We start from the raw sequence: 19350 nt of genomic DNA, 5'->3' as shown, positions 1-19350 counted from the left end.
AATATTTTCTTACCCCCAGAAAACAAATTAAATGTTCTGTAACCAGCAGAGAATAACTTATACCACTCAGATGTTTCCACAACACTCCATTTCTAAGTTGCAGATGAACAGGTATTTCCATAATACTCTCAAACACACACACACACACTTTCTGTTCAATGTGAAAGCAATCATCATAAATGCTCAGCTAAAATAAAATAGTGTGCTTATCCACATATGGTCAGTTAAGTCAGTTGTAAGTATGTCAGTGTATCTGTAATAATACATTATCCTTATACGGGCCACACACTACCATATGATGATGATCAGTGAGAAGTGTTTTGGGAACAGAGAGGATTTCATGTACAAAATGAGTTCTGTGCCGCGGGATCTATATTTTTGTGACGTAACAAAGTAATACCTTGATATATTTTGTCATTTGCATTGTCACTTGCAATTCATCAACTAAATGAAATGTGCTGTTGTTACAGTGTACAAATTAAATTGTTTTATAATAAGTCCTGTTTAAACATCTCTGGCAACAGAATACAAATGGCTTTGTCATTTCAATGATGAAGTACGAATGGCCTTATGTGGACAGAATGCAAATAGCTCTTGGTCATGGACAAAGAAGATCAAGGTGTAACAATTTTCACTCTGAAAATATACATCTCATGACACATGCCGAGGTGCCCCTGAGCAAGGCACCGAACCCTCAATTGCTCCCCCCCTCTGCGAAGGGTGGTAATGTAATGTAAGTTGCTTTGGATAAAAGCGTCTGCCAAATGCTCGTAATGTAATGTAATGTAATGAACCAAAGCATGATATGCAGTGGTAAGGATAGAGTCAGTCTAAATGGTGTACTATAGTTTAGGCTCCAGTTGGATGTGTTACCCTCACTGAAGGGTCACGTCTGTATAAATGGCACTAATAGGCAGCTCATTTGACATTGTCATAGAAACATGGTCCTCAGGATGGATGCAGCTAATGAGGGCCCTCCCATCCATGTCTGACCTGATCTGTCAATCGCTGCAGAAATTATGTATTGCCTCCACCTATTGCCTATGCCGCCTATGAAATTCATGCACAAACATACACCCACACACACATACCTACATACAACAACAGAGGAGCATGTGTCCCCACCAAAACAATTTTCTCTTAATCCATCACACACACCACCCACACTCTCTTTTCTTGAAGTGAAGGACACAGACATAGATCTCCATTGTGCAGGAATGGAAAGGAGGTGACTTTAAGGTAGATGAACAATTGAAAGAAAAATTTGTCAAGGTGTATCACCACATAGATCACAGCAGAGGTTGCCAAATAGGTTCTATATAAAAAGTCTATTTTCAGCTAGCACACCATGATATTGTAGTAAATAATAACTTTGACAAGAGCATGAAATAACAACATTTGTTTCAAATATGTTTTCCTGTTCAATACGTTTAGAAAATACAAATCATCAGATCTGATTGATTCCAGATAGCGAAGATAAATCTAAAATGGACACAAAATAAAAGTTCTGATTCAAATGCTTTCTTCTATAAAATATAATTCAACATAAAAAAATTAAAGAGACAAATCTGAGTTTCAAAAGGATAAATGGTGGGCTGACACTTTCATAATGATAGTGAAATAAAATGATATTACTGATGTAAGCAAACAACAGAAAATATTAAGGATAGTGAACACTTTCCAACCCAATCTGTTTCCATTTGGATCATAGGTTGTCCTGTTTAAAACTGTGGTTGTTTTGAGTTTATTATTATCATCTTTATTATTATCATTGCAGTTTGAGGACATGGTCAGTCAATATCTAAATTATGTTGAGGGGGGCAAAGCAAATTCTGACACTTTTCTTCACGTTTCCCTAATCGCTACTTTCATTATATTTACTTGACACCTCATAAATATGGAGATATTTTACTAATGGGGTTGTGTAATATGAGTTTTAGTTTTGGTTTTGTGTGTCAGACTAAGATAATGCAAGACAATTTTCTTTAAATCCAGTACGCCAGAAAACATATTGATGTTGAGAGGAAAAAGGGAAAAAAAAGATGAACAACCAAGATAAAGGCTCACATATGATTTGCTTGCAGTAATCAGAGGTGTGGACTAAAAATCATTAAACCCTCATCTTATTTTGTTGATATTTTCAGTGCTGTAGCATCTAGTTCTGACTGGCATGTATGTATGTCTGCATCTGTTGACGATTCAAAGGTGTAGAATACTTATATATACTTATATACTTATATTATACGTATGCACCGAGTGCTCTAAAAAATACCATACCAGGTGAAAATTGCATATGGATGATTGACTTTGTGCCATTTGTTCTGTACAAACTTTATATTGTCTTATGGGAAGAAGAGTGTGAAGATTGCCATGGCATATCTCAAGCAAAGGCAGTGAACATCTTGAAGCTGTTGTCTGATAGCATCAGCAATCTCTCAGCAAAGATACATTTGTCAAATCATTCATCCACACAATATGTCTTCAAAGATAAATGAAGGTCCACAGCAGGTACTGCTGTTTTTACCCGGTACAAGTGTGAAGGCTGCATCATATACTGTATGTAGACAGCTATGTGCGAAACACATGAGTTTGGTTTAGAAAAAAAAAGTTTGGAACGTTATGCGTGTGTGTGATCACATCACGACTTTTTTTCCCTTTAGATTTTTTCATTGCCTTCAGACATCTGTCACTAGATAGTTAAACCTACTTTACAAAGGAGTTGGAACAGTGCAGGTAACAACAGATTGTCTTCCACAAGGTCTAATGAACACAGTGATTGATCCCGGATGCATCACTAAAATGAATAGTGGAATTTTTTTTTCACACAAAACAATGTAACTGTTGTAGTTCAAAGGTTGTCACTCCAGCACTAAGTGCTAATGATAGAAAACAATGGAAGTTGAATTTTGTGTAATCAATCAGAAGAAACAATTACAAGAATAGTAGAGAATACTACAAGAAATTAAAGAAGCCACACCTGATCAGCCTCTCAAAAATGCAAGGAAACAAAGAGAATATACTATGTTTGGGTACTGTTTTGTTTTCCCTGCCTCCTCGATTACAAAACTAGAGTGAGTTTTGCATGGACTGGAACAAAGGAGGACCTAAAGCACCACACCAATCAGAAAAATCTAAGAGACATGAAGGGGCTCATATTGGAAATACAATAGAGCACCCACAGTATGTCCATCTGTCCTCTAGTCTGACAGCAGAGGGAGGGTGGAAAGCAACAGCGGGACATCTTGTCAATACACATAGGCACCCTTTTTCCACTGATCACCAATATTTTACCTGCCTGATGACATTTGTTCCATTGTAGTTAACACATATAGCTGTTCCCCCACAGAAATGGTGAGATGTTAATTAAGTTGAGTACTTTCCATGAGCAGTGGGTCATGTAGTTAAACTGGGCAAGCTTGTTATGATGTGAGTACGGCCAGTGCAAGAGTGTTAATGAGAAAGGTAGAGAGAGTAATTAAAGAAGACATGTGGCTCAAGCTTGGCATTACAAAAATAGTAGTAAATTAGTTCAGGCAACTGTCAATGTGAAGTGGAGGGGATACAGTTCATGTTTGTGTTTGAGTTTGTTTCTCAATGTTTGAGAAGTTAGTTTTAATGGTAGAGGTTCTGGTTCTGGATAAACAGATTACTGAGGAGTGGAATCACAATAGCAGCTCAAATGAGTGGAATATGTGCCGAGCGGATGCATTCACTCTTGTGTTAAGCGATTCAACCTTAATTCATTCATTTTTATTGAATACAAATTGCTATGGGGTCCATTGGTTTTACAGTATTTTCGTGTTTGTTTTGGTAATAATACCATAATAGCACAGTAGAAGCAATTTGAAAGTTTGCAATTGCTATGCACTCACATGTGCCTTACTGTGCCTGACTGATTAAAGAGAAAAAAACAGTCACACATAAATATGAAATCAGAATCCAATAAAACCTGTTTGAGCAAGCCAAAATTGTCGAGCCTAGTGTCTGACACTTACATTTAATAATTAATTAGCTGATTCAAACAACGTTCTTGTATGTGTATGGTATATTTAAATGCGTCAGTTTTCTTTTTTACAGAAAGGTTCATCTCTGCAGTAGTTAAACAGTAGTTTAGCCTTCCTCAGTTAAATGAATGTGAGTCATCTGCTGATTCACGGCTTTATGGGTTTGTGAGTGCTGGCAGGAAAACACAAACATGAAGTGCCAAACCATGATGACTTTCAGCATCAAACCGATCATTATCTTCCAATGAGCCATCTCACATCTTCAATCAATCATTACAAGTTATTTATAGCTGTGAAACACAAATGATTATTGATACATTGCTTTCTCATGGAACCTAGCCAATCAGAGTGAGAGACTTGTAGGAGAGCCACACTTAAAGTTTTAGCCGTTTAAGAAAGAATTTTAGCAGTGATGTAGACCACCGATGCGAACAGAAAATAAGTTTGGACAACAAAATATTGTGATTAGAATTGGTAAAATGATTGAAGATAAAACAAGCCATCTAATTTAGAAGATCATTGTAAAATGTTCTGTGAGGAAATAAAGTTGAAGGCCGGGGATGCAAAGACAATTGCGACCCTCTGTGAATAAAACAAAACTCCTTAAGCAGTGCTGCCAGATCTTTCATGACAAACAAGCAACCGGTTTTATGAGATTAAGCCTGAATAAGATCTTTATAGATCAGGCCCTTCGTTCTTCTCTAGGGCCGTATGTAGGCAGGTAGAGGCTAATTGCTCAGTTAAATTAATCTATTTTGGATATCATAAAGAAGAGTATTTCACAGACAGTGTAACTTTTCTTATGTCATGTTAGAACTGAAAGTTAAATACATACTGTAAGTTAAGTGGTTAAACATAACTAACTAACTAAAATCAAATAGATAAATCAATGTATGGCATTAACCCCTGTATGTTTTAAATGTTATCTTGTTAGAATAAGCCAAAAATACATAAAGAGATAAAGGCACTGATACAGCAATTACAGCATGGCTGGACATCTAGGCCTAAATTCATAAATACGCAAGCATCATTGACAAGACAAATCTGCCTTTTTTAATGTTAATCTCTGCTCACTTGTGAACTAAGTCTGTGGCACAAATTTCACACAAATATCTACACATGGCATTTATATTGTCTCTCACTTGAGGGATAAGCCCTTCTTTTAACACTCCCATACTGCATTTCTCCTTTATTTTGGCTCATTGTCCCCTTGGCATCATTTCAAAGATAGTGGATGGATCCTGTGACAAAAACATTATTCCGGTGTACAGATCACCACTAAAATAAGCAACTTTACTGTGGAAACAAGATAAATAACAGCTAATTCCAAAATGTATGAAAAGTATGGAAAAACAAGACTGAAGTTGCTTATAATAAGTAGACTTGGGGAGACTTCTCTTTCATGGGAGAACAAAAACAGGTTTCACTACTATGCTGTCTCGCCTCTAGTCTGACTGGAGCGGCCTCTTATCTCTGGAACATTAGGTCTCTGAAGTGCAGTTTTTCAGAGTGAAACAGCAATAAATAGGAGGAGTTCCATAACATCTATCTTCCCTAGTGTAAAAGCTGTAATTTATCAGACACAACACTGCATCATCTGTCGCTTGTTTTGGTTCAGATCGAGGATGTAGGTGTGACGCTATGAGGCAGTAGTCGAGTGGGTAGAGCTTCCGCTTAAGAACCGGAGGGTTGCCGGTTCAAGTCCCTGCCGAGGTGCCCCTGAGCAAGGCACCGAACCCTCAAGTGCTCCCCCCTCTGCGAAGGGTGGTAATATAATGTAATGTAAGTCGCTTTGGATAAAAGCGTCCGCCAAATGATCGTAATGTATGACAAATGCAATTAAAATGCTGAATGGTAATGAGGACTACACACACCCACACCCACCACACACTATGAACTAATGGTATTCTTAATTACCACACTTCTGCAACCGCTACTTGCCAATATCTCACTTCTTTCACTCTCTTAGTCACTGCTGCCAGTGAATACACTGGGTTCAGAAGGGAGGGAAAAGGAGAGAGTTTTCTTTTCCTGCAATGAATTCCATACAAGTGCAGCTAGCCACTAAGCTAACAGGGTCATTACAGGTCCAGAGTCGCATGGCAGTGAGGCCCATTAAGCATGTTCTTCAGACGTCTCCTGTCAAAAACATTGAGTTCCACAGTCTGTAAAGCAAACCTGTCCATATTAGACAGGTACTATAACTCACTCTGCAGGAAATGTGTGTATGTGTAGAGGAAATCCTGCAAGCAATTTTATGGCCCTGAGCAGAATTTGACAAAAAGAAATATTGTTGAGTCACTCACTGCTATGAGATTATATCAACCTACCAAATCAATATTGGAACATGTTTCAAGAGTTTTCAAGAAACAAGTGCCATAGTCTAATTTTAGTGCAGCAACCTTACTAATTGCACTCTCTCTGCAACACTCTTACACTCCTGAAAACAACTTCATTTGGATTGGGTTTTTTCGCCAACAAAAACCCAAGCTCAGAGCCAAGAGCCAGAGCACTTGCTGATTTGGCAGTCCAGGAACACTCTTGTAGTGTAAAATGTGTTATGGCGGGCAATGAAAACAGCAAAAAGCAACAGTTCATTAGAGCAAACGATACAGGACAATAACCAAGATGATGTCACATGTGTCCTGTGACGGATTAGTTCATGATTCCTCTTGTAGTGTTTCATTCTGTCTCATTGCCACAGTTGCATATAATCAAGCATCTATCCATGCAGTCTGCCTTTACAAACATTTGTGAAAGAATGGGTTGTTCTAAAAGCTCACTGAATTCAGTGTGGTAATGTATTAGGATGCCACTGTTGCAACAATCAGTTTGTGAAATTTCTTCCCTCCTCGATATTCCACGATAAACTGCAAGTGGTATTATTGCAGAGTTCTAAACCTCCTCATCACCACAAAAACTGTGCGGCAGGAGCGTCATGGGTTTCCATGGTCAAGCAGCTGCATGCATACATCAAGCACAATGTGAACTGGACCCCACTGGACTGGAGCAGTGGAAACGTGTTCTGTGGAGTGACGAATCATGCTTTTCAATCTGGCAGTATGATGGACTAGTCTAGGTTTGGCGAATGCCAGGAGAACTTACCTGCCTAACTTCATTGTGACAACAATAAAGTTTGGTGGAGGAGAGACAATGCCATGGGTGGATTTCCTGGGGTTGAACGAGGCCCCTTAGTTCCAGTGAAGGGAAATCTTAACGCTTCAGCTTACCAAGACATGTTGGACAATTCTATGCTTCCAACTTTGTGGGAACAGTTTGGGGAAGGCCTTTTCTGTTCCAGCATGACTGTGCCCCAGTGCATAAAGCAAAGTCAATAAAGGCATGGTTGGGGGAGTTTGGTGTGGAAGAACCTGACCCATGTTCACAAAGCCCTGACCTTAACCCCATTGAACACCTTTCGGCTCTCTGACTCTCTTCGAAATAAGTTAAACAAAAACAATAATAATAATTATACAACCTTCTTTCCTCTTCTCTATCTCTCTCTCCTTTCCCCTCTCTTTTTGTATGAATAACACTCTCTGAAATGTCCCATAACTGTGCACATGTCATGTCAAATGTCAAAAAAAATATACAACACTGACACCTTTGGGATGAACTAGAACGGAGATTGCGAGCCAGGCCCTCTCGTCCAACAACAGTGTCTGACCTCACGAATGCTCTTCTGGATGAATGGGCAAAAAATCCGACGGACACACTCCAAAATCTTGTAGAAAGCCTTCCCAGAAGAGTGGAAGCTGTTATAGCTGCAAAGGGGGGGACCAACTCCATATTAAAAGTAAACCCCAAAAGACACATAAAGGTCCCACTCAGATCCAGGTGGCAAACCAATGAGCCTATACACTGGGATTCCATTCTCATGCTTTCAAATAAGTTGATCCACCTCCTCTATTGATTGAAGGATTGCTGACACCTCACCTCATTGTAACATACATAACATACATAACAATCATTTGGCAGACGCTTCTATCCAAAGCGACTTACATTGCATTACACTACCACCCTTCGCAGAGGGGGGAGCAATTGAAGGTTCGGTGCCTTGCTCAGGGGCACCTCTGCAGGGACTCTAACCGGCAACCCTCCGGTTCCCAAGCGGAAGCTCTACAGACTGAGCTACTGCCTCCCCTTGTTGACTGCTCAATAACACACCGTCACATGTCCTTTGGCTAATAGAGCCATAAACTGATTGCTCTTGTCTATGTTACAGTAAGAAACAGTTTACCAACATACCTATTGATTACTTATATTAATTAATACCGTTAAAAGATTCAGAACGTTAATTGGTTATCAAAATAACTGATGGTGAAAGCTGTAGATATATCGTGCCAATTCAAAAAGCTACAGCCATACCAACTGCTCTTACAGTAAGTTCATGTAGTTGTATAGTCTAAATAGAAAAGTGGAATATTCCGATTGAGATCAAACCTTTCCAGGTGGGCAGGGAAGTTCAATATTTCACTGTTTATATAATGTATTGACAGGGCTTTGTAACTGGAGGGCATGCAATCGAAATAATGAGGCACTATATCAAGATCCAAAATGATGTACTGGCTTATTGTCATTTGCTGTCTCTGCTTGAGGAGAATATATTGTTGAGCAGTTCGAAGGGTGAATAGGTCTGTGTGTGTGTGTGTGTGTCTGTGTGTGTGTTTGTCTGTGTGTGTCTGTGTGTGTGTGTGTGTGTGTGTGTGTGTGTGCGCGCGTGCGTGCGTGCGTGCGTGCGTGAGTGCATGCCTGCGTGCGTGCATGCGTGCGTGCGTGCGAGCATGTAGGTGGGTCGGTAGGTGGGTAGAATGGAGAACTTTAGGGGGTGTGTGTGTGTGACTTCACTCAGAAGGAATCAATGAAAACCTTCCTGCACATATCCCAGTGATGCGAACAATCTCATCTGGTGCCTACCTCATAAAGGTCCAGCATCTGGTTTCCTCCAATGCCCCTTGTGGTCTTGACATTTTCCATGGCTAAGGTGAAGTAGATCCCTCTGGTGTCGGACAGATAGAGGTTATAGGTGTCGTTCTGGTTCCACTCCTGCACTGCCGCAAATACTTGCTTCTCATCACTGCTGACAATGTGTAAATCCTATAAGAGAGAGCAGGGAGAGATTAAGAGGAGTTATGACTGCAGGCAAAGGGGTAATGGATTAGAAGAAGCTGACTCTGTGCAACTGGTCATGGGATCAATTCTGTGCTGTGAATATAAATGTTTGATGACAAGAACCTCATGATAAAACTTTCTGATGATCTCTGTCTGGATGTGGCATTTGAAGAATTATTCAAGTGTGTTATGTGACAGTAAAAAATGTGAGAATACTCAAGTATGTCTTGCAATGGCATATTACTGTAGTAAGTCAAAGGAGTTACAAGCAAAGCATCAACGCATCCAAAATAAAAGAAGTTATATACAAGTAGGTTTGTGCCTTTTGTATTAAGGATGTTTCTGCTTACAGAGCTGCTGAATAAGGAAAATTAGAATAGTCATAAGGAAGGAATAGGGAAATAAGGAGGGCATAATGAAATAAAGAAAGAAATAATGCTCTTTATACTCAAAAGCTGCAAAGTCCCTGGTAATTGGTTTAATACTACAGTTATGAAGTAATGTACCAGTATCTCAAATGTGTAATAGGTTACTCTATTTGAACAAAAATGTAGCCTACTTGGTAATGGCCCACCATTGAAAAGCGGTACTATTGCTGGAAATATAAATTGAGGAGAAAAATGTTCATTCATTAATTTTGACAGCATTTTTGAAAATCAAAATCTTTAGTTAATGAATCTGGAAGCCATAAGCAACGTAAATTAACTCTATGACATTTTGAAAATTGGAATTGATTTCGATGACTCATTTGAGGCAAATGCTCAAAATATCTGCTGATTTAGCTAAAACTTACCTTTGGCAGAGAATATTTGGGCAATTTGATTTGTATGAATGCTTCTCTCTTGTAGGAAACATAATAGGTTGCCCTTCCTGATGTAGGAACCTAAAACACATGAAACAGGATTTATTCAAAAGCATCAGCAAAAGTGTGTGAGCCACTCGGCCCATTGCTCAGAAATGTGGAGATTATCTAAAGAAAAATAACAGGAGAAGGGAGTTAATGTGTGCCAATAACAGAACCAATACATAATTAGCATGTGTTTCTTGTGATTAACATCTTTTGTGTCACATGTCAACATTCCATGTATGCCTTTGTACAGCTGAATTGGAGAATAACACGTATATTAAACAAAAACAAGCACATGCTGATGATCAATTTATCTATCCAGTTATGTTCAGAGGTTTGCAGCACTCACACACAGCTCAAATACATTTGATCATAAAAAAAACCTTATACAGTGGAAGGGAAACACCAAACCATTAAATCATTGTCTACTAAAGTAATTCAATTCAATTCAGTTCAACTTTGACCCTAATGCAGTTTATAATATCACTCATATTTCAAACAACTGAAATTTACCAAAACAAGACTTCATGTTTGCATGTTGGTATGTGTAAATGCATGGGTTAGAGGAAATAATACTTTTGACTGAATATCCTCATGGGCTGGAGCTCCCTCGCTGAACAGTAGTGGACGCATTGTTCCAAGACCAAGACCTTAAGTCTGACCTTAGACTGACACCATGTGACACCGTATCATATGTCTTCAATCAATTAAAGCGGTGGGTGAGAGCAAATATCAATTGCTCTCTTTGTGCTGGAAGTTTTCAAAGGCGCTGCTGGATACACAGAGTATACACATGGGTGCTTTTTCTGGACCCATTGATAGCGATCTCCTGACTTGGATTTAAAGGATACTGCCCTCTCTAGATGTCGATGTACTCAGCGCTTTCAAAGTAGACTTTGGTAAATATCTCCATGGACAATCAATATTCCCATTATTCTTTGTCAAGAGAAATCTTTAGGCTGCCTTACCAAACTTCTATTGCTGTCTGGAAGGAAGTCGTCCTTAATGACCGAGACCCTGTGCAAACACTCCAAGCTGTTAGATGATAGCTTATGCAGCACAAAACACACACTGCTGGTGGCTGGTGGAGTGTTGTAATTAGCCCCGAGGCCGTGGCAGCCATGCACTTTACACAAACACATTTACACACAATAAGGAAAGTGAGGCTGAGACTTCATAATCTACTTTTCCTTCATACTGATGACAACATAAGAATTTAATTAGACATCATGACAAACTTGTGGCTTTCAGTTTAAGGGAAGCAATGTCAGCATTAATGTTTTATGACAGCGAGCACTGATTCTTTTACTGATCTTGTAAGTGCTCAGAAGAAAGAAAACAAGCTCAGAGTGAAAATACAGCAGGCTAGCAGCGAGCACTGCAGTCCCACATGCAATTGAGTGAAGAAGCAGGAGATCGATGGTGTTGTAACCAGAGGCGGTTTGAACTTTAAGAGGAATTGGTGTGATTGATTTTTTTTCTCTCATCCCTTTCAGGATTCTTTGCCTGTGACATACACGTGTTAAAATGGGGAGGTACTTGAATTGGTGCTTGAAATGTTTAGGTTGAGTGTTTTCTTGAGAGAATTTTGAGAGGTCAAACTGGATTGATGGATCTTTGGAGAACAGCTCTATTTCTTCGTTGAACGCACTGCCAATACCAGGGATGGTTCTGGAGGGAAGAACTGACTTTAGGTTGCACAGGTAAGGCAAGAATGGTACTGAAAAAGATCAGAAACGTATTTTAAATGCCAAGTACTAATTTTAGACTGACATTCAAAGTCAATCATTGTCAACTCTCTGATATAGAATGAAATCATTTACACTACAATCAACGCAGAAATATTCTTATATATATATATCTTTTTTTTTTGTATTTGTGTTCAGGATTATTTAATGAGAACACATAATAGCATGTATTCAATCCTTCTTAAATCAATTTTATGAAGCCTCTCTTCCCCCCATTTTTAAAGATCCCATTTCCAACGCACTCTGTGTCAAGCAGGGCAAACTGATAAATGAGTATTGGTATGTTTGATTTACTTTTGTCTCACACAAACACATACCCAGTGCATAGAATGTGAACAGCGGAGATACTCAGACACATTTGTTTCTCTATCTATCCACACAGCAACAGTTGGAGGTATGGAGATGAGTGTTTGGGGATAGCTTGTTTGAGGTTTACCATAATACCACTTACATGTGCACCAGGGGTTAAATTGTGTGCATACTGTGTGCTAATGTCAGATTGTGTGAGTGTGTGCATTTGTTTGTGTGTGAAAAAGAGAAAAAAATGGGATTCGGAGGGTTGCATAGATAGATCAGTAAAGCTTTTTCACAATGGGAGCAGTCTATTTTCAGTGTGTGTTTTTTTTAAATGACTGTTTGAGATAGCACCAGTATATGTAGTTGCCCAACCTTTGGTGCAGAACAAACCAGGAAGGAATACTTTCCTCTGTCCCTTTGTCGTCTTTTGTTTGGGCTGGAAATACTTAATAGACATCGAAACAACAGTTTTACAGCTAAATCTGTATGATATTGGTGTTGCAGTGGACTAGCTGTGTAATTATGTTGACTTATTTAGACTTTTAAATGTATGAATCCTCATTTGTACAATGTCACAATAAATAATATTCATGCTGCAGAGAAACTTAAATTATAAGCCAGATATTGCATGGCTGTTACTTGGAATTCAGTACATTACCATTTCAGATTTTTCTCTCACAAATCATGATTAATGTGATGCACCAGGAAATTGCTGGTTGAATATTAATTGGTTCTATCTTCACTGAAAAAAAAAAGTACAGTTGAACTTTTCCATATTGTTCCCAAACAAAAGTAGCATTATCTTCAGAGATGCACTGTAAATCTCTTCATAGAACATGATGCTGAAATATTACTCTAAAGCATAAAACATGTAACATGAAAAGCTATAATAAGTAACCTCACCTCCATTTCACATGGAATCCAAAAGAAGGTATAGAGGTTGTGTTGTATATAATATATATATATATATATATATATATATATAATATAATATACATTTTACTCAGGGTTAATATAATGTGCTTTTCATTTGATTTGTTGTGGCATGATGTATTCATGGTATATATACTACTAACATATGTTATGTATGTTGTGTTATGGTCAGGGTCCTACCTGGATGAAGATGTAGTCATCTTGAACCACCAAAGAGCTGATGTCGATGTATCCAGGGAATGGATAGTTCCTGTTTGAGTCTGTGCACATCTGTGCTCTGCATGTGATGTACTGTACATCTGTTATATTATAAGAAAGAGGTATTAGATGTTTATGACACAGCAAATTCAGGATGCTCAAAGAGTATCTTTGTATTAGTCAATCTAAATATATGCTAGAAGAACATATTCATGTATTCCTATCAAGGGATGTATTGAAGCGATGCTTCCTGCAATTTCAATTAATTTGCTTCTCTCTGTAGTGCATGACTTTTGCAAACAAGCAGTTCTGACTCTTTTTGCTGTTGAACGTAAACATTTAAGATGATTCAATGGTATTCTTTTCTTATTCAATGAAATGTTTTGTTTAACACCATACACAGCTAACTGTTTTAATATGTTGTTGGTCATGTATAAAACACAGAGCAGATATCATCATGGCGCCAAGTTCATTTATTCATAAATACCATAATAAAGGCGCCATAATAAACACCAAATACTATGATATGTCCTAATTTGCAAATTGGGTAAACTAATAGCAAGACACATCAAAGATAAGAGAAATGACTAACATTTGCACTTGAATTATTCATATGAATTCAAAATATGTTGAAATGAACATTTTATCACTCCTTGTTAGATCATTTATTTACTTCATGGAGGTGAGATGTTTATGCTACCTCAATAAATAATTTCTCTCTTCCACTAACAATTGTGTGATTCTATAAAATATGAGGCCTCTTTCTGGATGATGTTTTTGCAGTGTAGTGTCAACGCTTTGCAGGCTGGAATTAATTATTTTGCTTATGGAAGACCTTGGTGGTAATGCCATTCAGAAATATGGAGCTGACATTCAAGAACTCAAAGGGATGGGAAGAAAGGTTATATTAATCAGTCACATATATCCAGTGTTGTGATACAGTGCTGTACTGAGTTCATCCCTATTAAGACATGCTCATTAGTCTCTCTCTCTCTCTCTCTCTCTCTCTCTCTCTCTCTCTCTCTCTCTCTCTCTCTCTCTCTCTCTCTCTCTCTCTCTCTCTCTCTCTCTCTCTCTCTTTCTGTGTGTGTGAGAGTGCAATGCAAGAGAGACTCACTTCCATCTGGTGTGTGTGCCTCCATGTGGACCAGGTCTGATTCCTTGTCAAGCCCCAAAACAGACCTACATGAAGGAGAACAAGGAATATGATACAGACACAGAAGCATAAAAGACATGCAGGGAATAAGTTAGTTGTAGGTTGAGTGTTACTAATGTTGAATGAGAAGAGCAAGAACAACAGAAAAAAATAACAGAGAGAGTACAGGATCATTCTGCTCCAGTTCAAAGAATCTTCAAGGGGAATCTTCAATTCCAGCTATAATAGTGTTTATACAAATACAAAGACATGCATAAACATACATGAGCTAACCAAAATTGCATTTGTGGGTCATAATAATTCATTGATCTGTTTGTTTTTTAACAAACAAAGTTTTTACATTAGGGTCCCTAAAAGCGTATTAAGGTTATTTATGTCTATGACATAACAGTAAATACAGTGTATGACATACAAACATGAAGCCTAAAGTATGAAGAACAAAATAATAATAATAAGGGCCAAATATGTAACCTTTGCAGCACGAAGATAAAACAGCATACATCTGTGTGATGACTAAACGAAGATCGTGCAGTTATATCTATGTGACAGATAGATTTGGGGAGAACTTAAAAAACTTTTTTCTGTAGTTTACATAAGCCTGAAGCAACACCACCAACATGAAACACCATTTGTAGGCATGTCATCCTGAAATTCATGCTAAGGTAAGCACACCTATCTTTTTATTATTATCATTATTAAGTTACAGGTGTGCTTTTGCTACACTTGAAATATAATACAACAAAATACTGATTAGAGAATTTAACGCTTAGGATTTCCAATGCTTATCCTAAATTGAAAGAGCACTTAACGTTGGAATACTGCACACTACACCGCACCTATTTAGTGTAAGGAGTTTGAAGGTTTGTGTGTACTTTTGATTACGTCGGCTTAATATATTATAATATTAATCTGCTAAAATAAATTTGATCATTAAAACATCTAAGACAGTCTAAGTTTTACACTGTGTCTAAATGAACACAGTTTAAACTAAACGAGATCTGATATTATATTAAGAATAGTCAAGGATCTTGTCAAAACACCTGAAAGATAATGGGCATTAAACCATGTACTTGGGACACACAACCTGTAGTGTAAATGAAGCAGCAAGATGTAAATGTTTCAATTCAAAAGTTCTGGGCAGAGAAAACATGCTCTCTCTTCTACAGAGTTAAGATGAGGGGAGACTGTGCATGTCTCTGCATAACTGCCAACATGAATGCTGATAGAAATCTATATTTGATCAGCTGATTGGACTGGCCTATATGGCTACAGTATTTTATATCACCAGGAAAAAAAATGCTTTGTGCATAAGTGTAGGTCTCCTGCTGCATTATTCTATCAGTTGGAGGCTGATGAAGCCATTGCCTGAATGCAGCCAACTGGACGCCTGCCTCACCAATGCTACACGCCCACTGTTGAAATGTCCTTGAAGGGGTTTTGGTGATGAAGGGTAAGCCAGGGATGGATTGTGCATATTATTTAAGATTATACCACCATGCTAGAGAAGTAGTGCCAGATTTATGCAAGTTATGGTTGTTATAGCCAAAGGCAATGCAGGGCACAGCGCTGTCACCTCAGAGAGAGAGAAGAGCAATGAGCTGGAATAGATCTGGGCCTATGTTTATGACAAGTGTGCACTTTGAGACATAGAAGTTACACTGCAGGGGGAGTGAGCAGCAGACATGATCTTATGACAAATGGCAGGGACTTCCCGGATCCATTATTAGTCATAACACCTCATACTGCATGTTCACTGAGATGACGTTTTCATCTGCAGGAATACGTCCCCACTCTTTTACTCATGAAAAAATAATAATTTGGTATTTATGTGCAATACGGTTGATATGAGCAGGAGGTGTGTGAGAACTGGAATGGAAAGCGACATGCCCTCAGAGGCTGAATCCAAAATATATTCTGAAGGAGAAGATTAATCTCTGCCTGATAGTATCAAGGGGAGAAAACATGCAGCATTTTAGGAGCATTGCCAGTCAGTCATACACGTTGTTCTTTGCCATTTATATTGTTTGTTCACTCACGCATAAAGCAAGCAACAGTTTCTGCATTCCTGGGCAAGTCAAACTTACCAGAAGGGGCATGGAATAGAATGGAGAATAGAGGAAAATGAAAAAAGGAGAGGAGGGAAGGCATCATGTGACTCACCAGTAGAATCTGTTTGGTGTCACATGCTCATGCACAAGCTGCCATTTTCTTCCAAAGTCCATGGAGCTGTACAACTGTGGAGATCAGAAAAAGTCAGTCTTTATTTTTGCAAAATAAATCAACGTTTCAAGATTGTTTCAGCTTCTAATTAAACCATCTGATTAGAGGTTCTAAAAGTGACATGAGAGATGACATATGGCTAGGTAATTCCACGGTGGGGGTTAGTCAGGGGCTATAAAGCATGATCTGGAGACAGCCTGACATAGCCCTGAACTGCTATCATCATTACCAACTGACCATTTCAGCTAAAATATTGTCGGTGATATAGGCCTTCGCCTCTCTAGTACAAACTAGAGCTATAAGTTTAGAGGAAGCACTTAAATTGAATATTACATTAAACAGTATGCATGAAATACATATGAGATATGACATTAATGTGGTCACATTGAGCAAAGCATTGGTGTGATTGATTAGCTGTATTAAGGTGAGGTTGGTATGATAAAATCTTAATCACAGTGAAACTTTATATCAACTTTGATGAATAACATTTTTGTTATGAATGCCTTGTGAATGAGAGCACATTATAAAGTATACTGATTATTATACATACATTTTCATCCTTAGACCTAAGCATCAGTTCTTGGACATCAGGCAAAACAGCATCATGCCTCAGGCCAAAAGGCATCATACATCAGAAAGAACACTACAGAGACCACAGGTGTCAGACTCAACTGCCATCTCTCTTTTAATGCAAGAACTGGGTTTATCTCACTGGATGTATTTCTATAGGCATGGACCTCGAGTTACCCAACTGGAGGTCAATGTTCACAATGTTCAACACATTATCCCTAAGACTAATTAAAGCAAAGGTCTTACAGAATAAGTTCTTGAATGATATACATTTTATCCCTGCTGACATGTACTATTGGTGTACAGCAGTGGTCCAATTTCAGTGGACTAATTGCTTTTTCTGGTGCTCAGGAAGAAATTCATAACCAGGCTTTCACTACCTAACATTTTATTGATTAATGTTTTTGAAAGAGCCCCTTAAATCTTGCTGCGTCTGTGAATTGTTAATTTCTTCCACCACAGTGAGTCAGAGGCCCAAGTTGAGCTCTATGCAAATGTTCCTACTTGTTGCCTTTTACCACAACAAATGTGACACAGACTCTGATAAACAGATACACATTTGTCAACTGCAGAAAATTCATTTGTCAGCTTTGCATTTGAAAAATGTATCTAAGTCAGCAGGTGTGTTTTGCCGAAAATGACAAAAAAGCAATGTTCTTGACATTAACAATGCTATTGCAGCATGTACTGCAGAAAAGCAGGGGTTTCTTATATCAGTTATTTGCTTGGAGTTTTTTAGTTGGCATGATTCCTTAGATTTTCACAGTTGCTCACGCTCAGTCATATAAATATTCCATCATATGATCAGCACCCAAAGGCTGTGTGTCTATTAGCTGTATCCAAAGGAGTCTTAGTAATGATACATGACGCATGGCATGAGACCGAACATCAATCTTTTAGTCCCATGTGTGGTATTAGGCCTTGCTGCGAGCAAACATTTGTCTAAACCCTTATGAAGTTGAACAGCAGCTAACATACCCACAGGACTTTATTACAGAAATTCTGCCTCAAATCCAATTTAAACACAAGTTTAATAAAGGTCCCTGGAAGAGCTTTAGGAAGGCCTGTGTTACAGCCCAGCAGGCAGGGTTTCTCATCACTTCGGACAGTGACATATGACACTAGAAAGTAAGCTCAGCTCCCCCCCCCCCCCCCAACCATTCATCAGTTCAATGAAATCTTACATTTCAAACCTTCCGAGCTGTCACCAAGTAAGCTTCATAGTTTCCCTTCCCTTCTACTTACTTCGATAAATCAAAAATGCGGCCAACCAGCCGTCATGCCCAAGGAGACACTTTGACAACTAGTTCCTGGTTCCTGGCTAAAACACACGCACCATCAAGCTCACACACACATGCACCATCAAACTCGCATGCACGCACCATTATGCTCACACACACGTAGTGTCAAACTCTCAAACATGTGCAGGTTTGACACAAACTATATAAACTTTGATGATTGTAAGAGACTAAGGATATATTACAATAATATACTACTACTCCTACTACTACTACTACTCTTACTAATAATAATTAGTAATATTATTATAAATATAATCTCATAAAACATGCATTTTATTTACATTTGTTTATGTAAGACAAAATTATGGGTACATATAAATGAAAATTATATTTTATTTAAAACACACATTTTTAGTGTTTTTGGGTGAGCTTGATGGTGCATGTGTGTGAGATTGATGGTGGATGTGTGTGAGATTGATGGTGCATGTATTTCATGCTTGCTTGAATAAAGACTCCTTATAGCCTGAGCCTTGATAGCAGTGACATAGTAACAGTTTAAGTTTTTTTCCTAAGTTTGTGAGCCAATCAGGAACTAAGATACCAAACTGCCTTGTGCAAATTTGACAGAGGATGTGTGAAGGTTTGATAGTGCATGCGAGACAGTTTGATGGTGTGTGTGTATGAGTTTGATGGTGCATGTGTGTGAGCTTCATGGTGTGTGTGTGTGAAAGATTGATGGTGCATGTGTGAGCAAGTATGAATAATGTCTCAGATGGCCTCCCATACCTAACCCTAATATATGCTTTGCAGAAAATAAATCTACACTAGGTGTTGTGAATCAAACCCTGATGGAACCTAATTGAGAAATGAAATTATTTATCCCTCATATAAGTTTACACATCAACCATTGAAAGCTAAATTTAATGAAATCTCTAACTATTTAATATTTTTCCAGTTACTCTGCATATGCTTGAGTTTAAAGCATGTCATTGCACTTGCTGCTATTACGCAATTATTGAAAGCC

At 38.3% G+C, this 19350-nt stretch overlaps 1 protein-coding gene across 1 annotated transcript in view; it reads right to left on the bottom strand.

Moving 5' to 3' along the window:
• sorcs3a (sortilin related VPS10 domain containing receptor 3a) overlaps window positions 1-19350 on the bottom strand; it is a 177264-nt gene that overhangs the window by 41411 nt on the left and 116503 nt on the right. The window contains exons 5-9 of the mRNA XM_076147969.1: window positions 16456-16529; window positions 14257-14321; window positions 13122-13240; window positions 9910-9999; window positions 8922-9101 (exon numbers count right to left, since the gene is read on the bottom strand). Of these exons, the coding sequence (XP_076004084.1) occupies window positions 8922-9101; window positions 9910-9999; window positions 13122-13240; window positions 14257-14321; window positions 16456-16529 (528 nt within the window). The remainder of the gene's footprint in view (window positions 1-8921; window positions 9102-9909; window positions 10000-13121; window positions 13241-14256; window positions 14322-16455; window positions 16530-19350) is intronic.

The sequence above is a fragment of the Genypterus blacodes genome, unplaced genomic scaffold (assembly GCF_046128005.1).
Source record: "Genypterus blacodes isolate CSIRO-AG114 ecotype Tasmania unplaced genomic scaffold, CSIRO-AGI_Gbla_v1 ptg000039l_1, whole genome shotgun sequence".
Classification (NCBI taxonomy): Eukaryota; Metazoa; Chordata; class Actinopteri; order Ophidiiformes; family Ophidiidae; genus Genypterus; species Genypterus blacodes.
The sequence above is the reverse complement of the archived record's forward strand: the minus strand, read 5'-3'. Positions and strand labels throughout refer to the sequence as shown.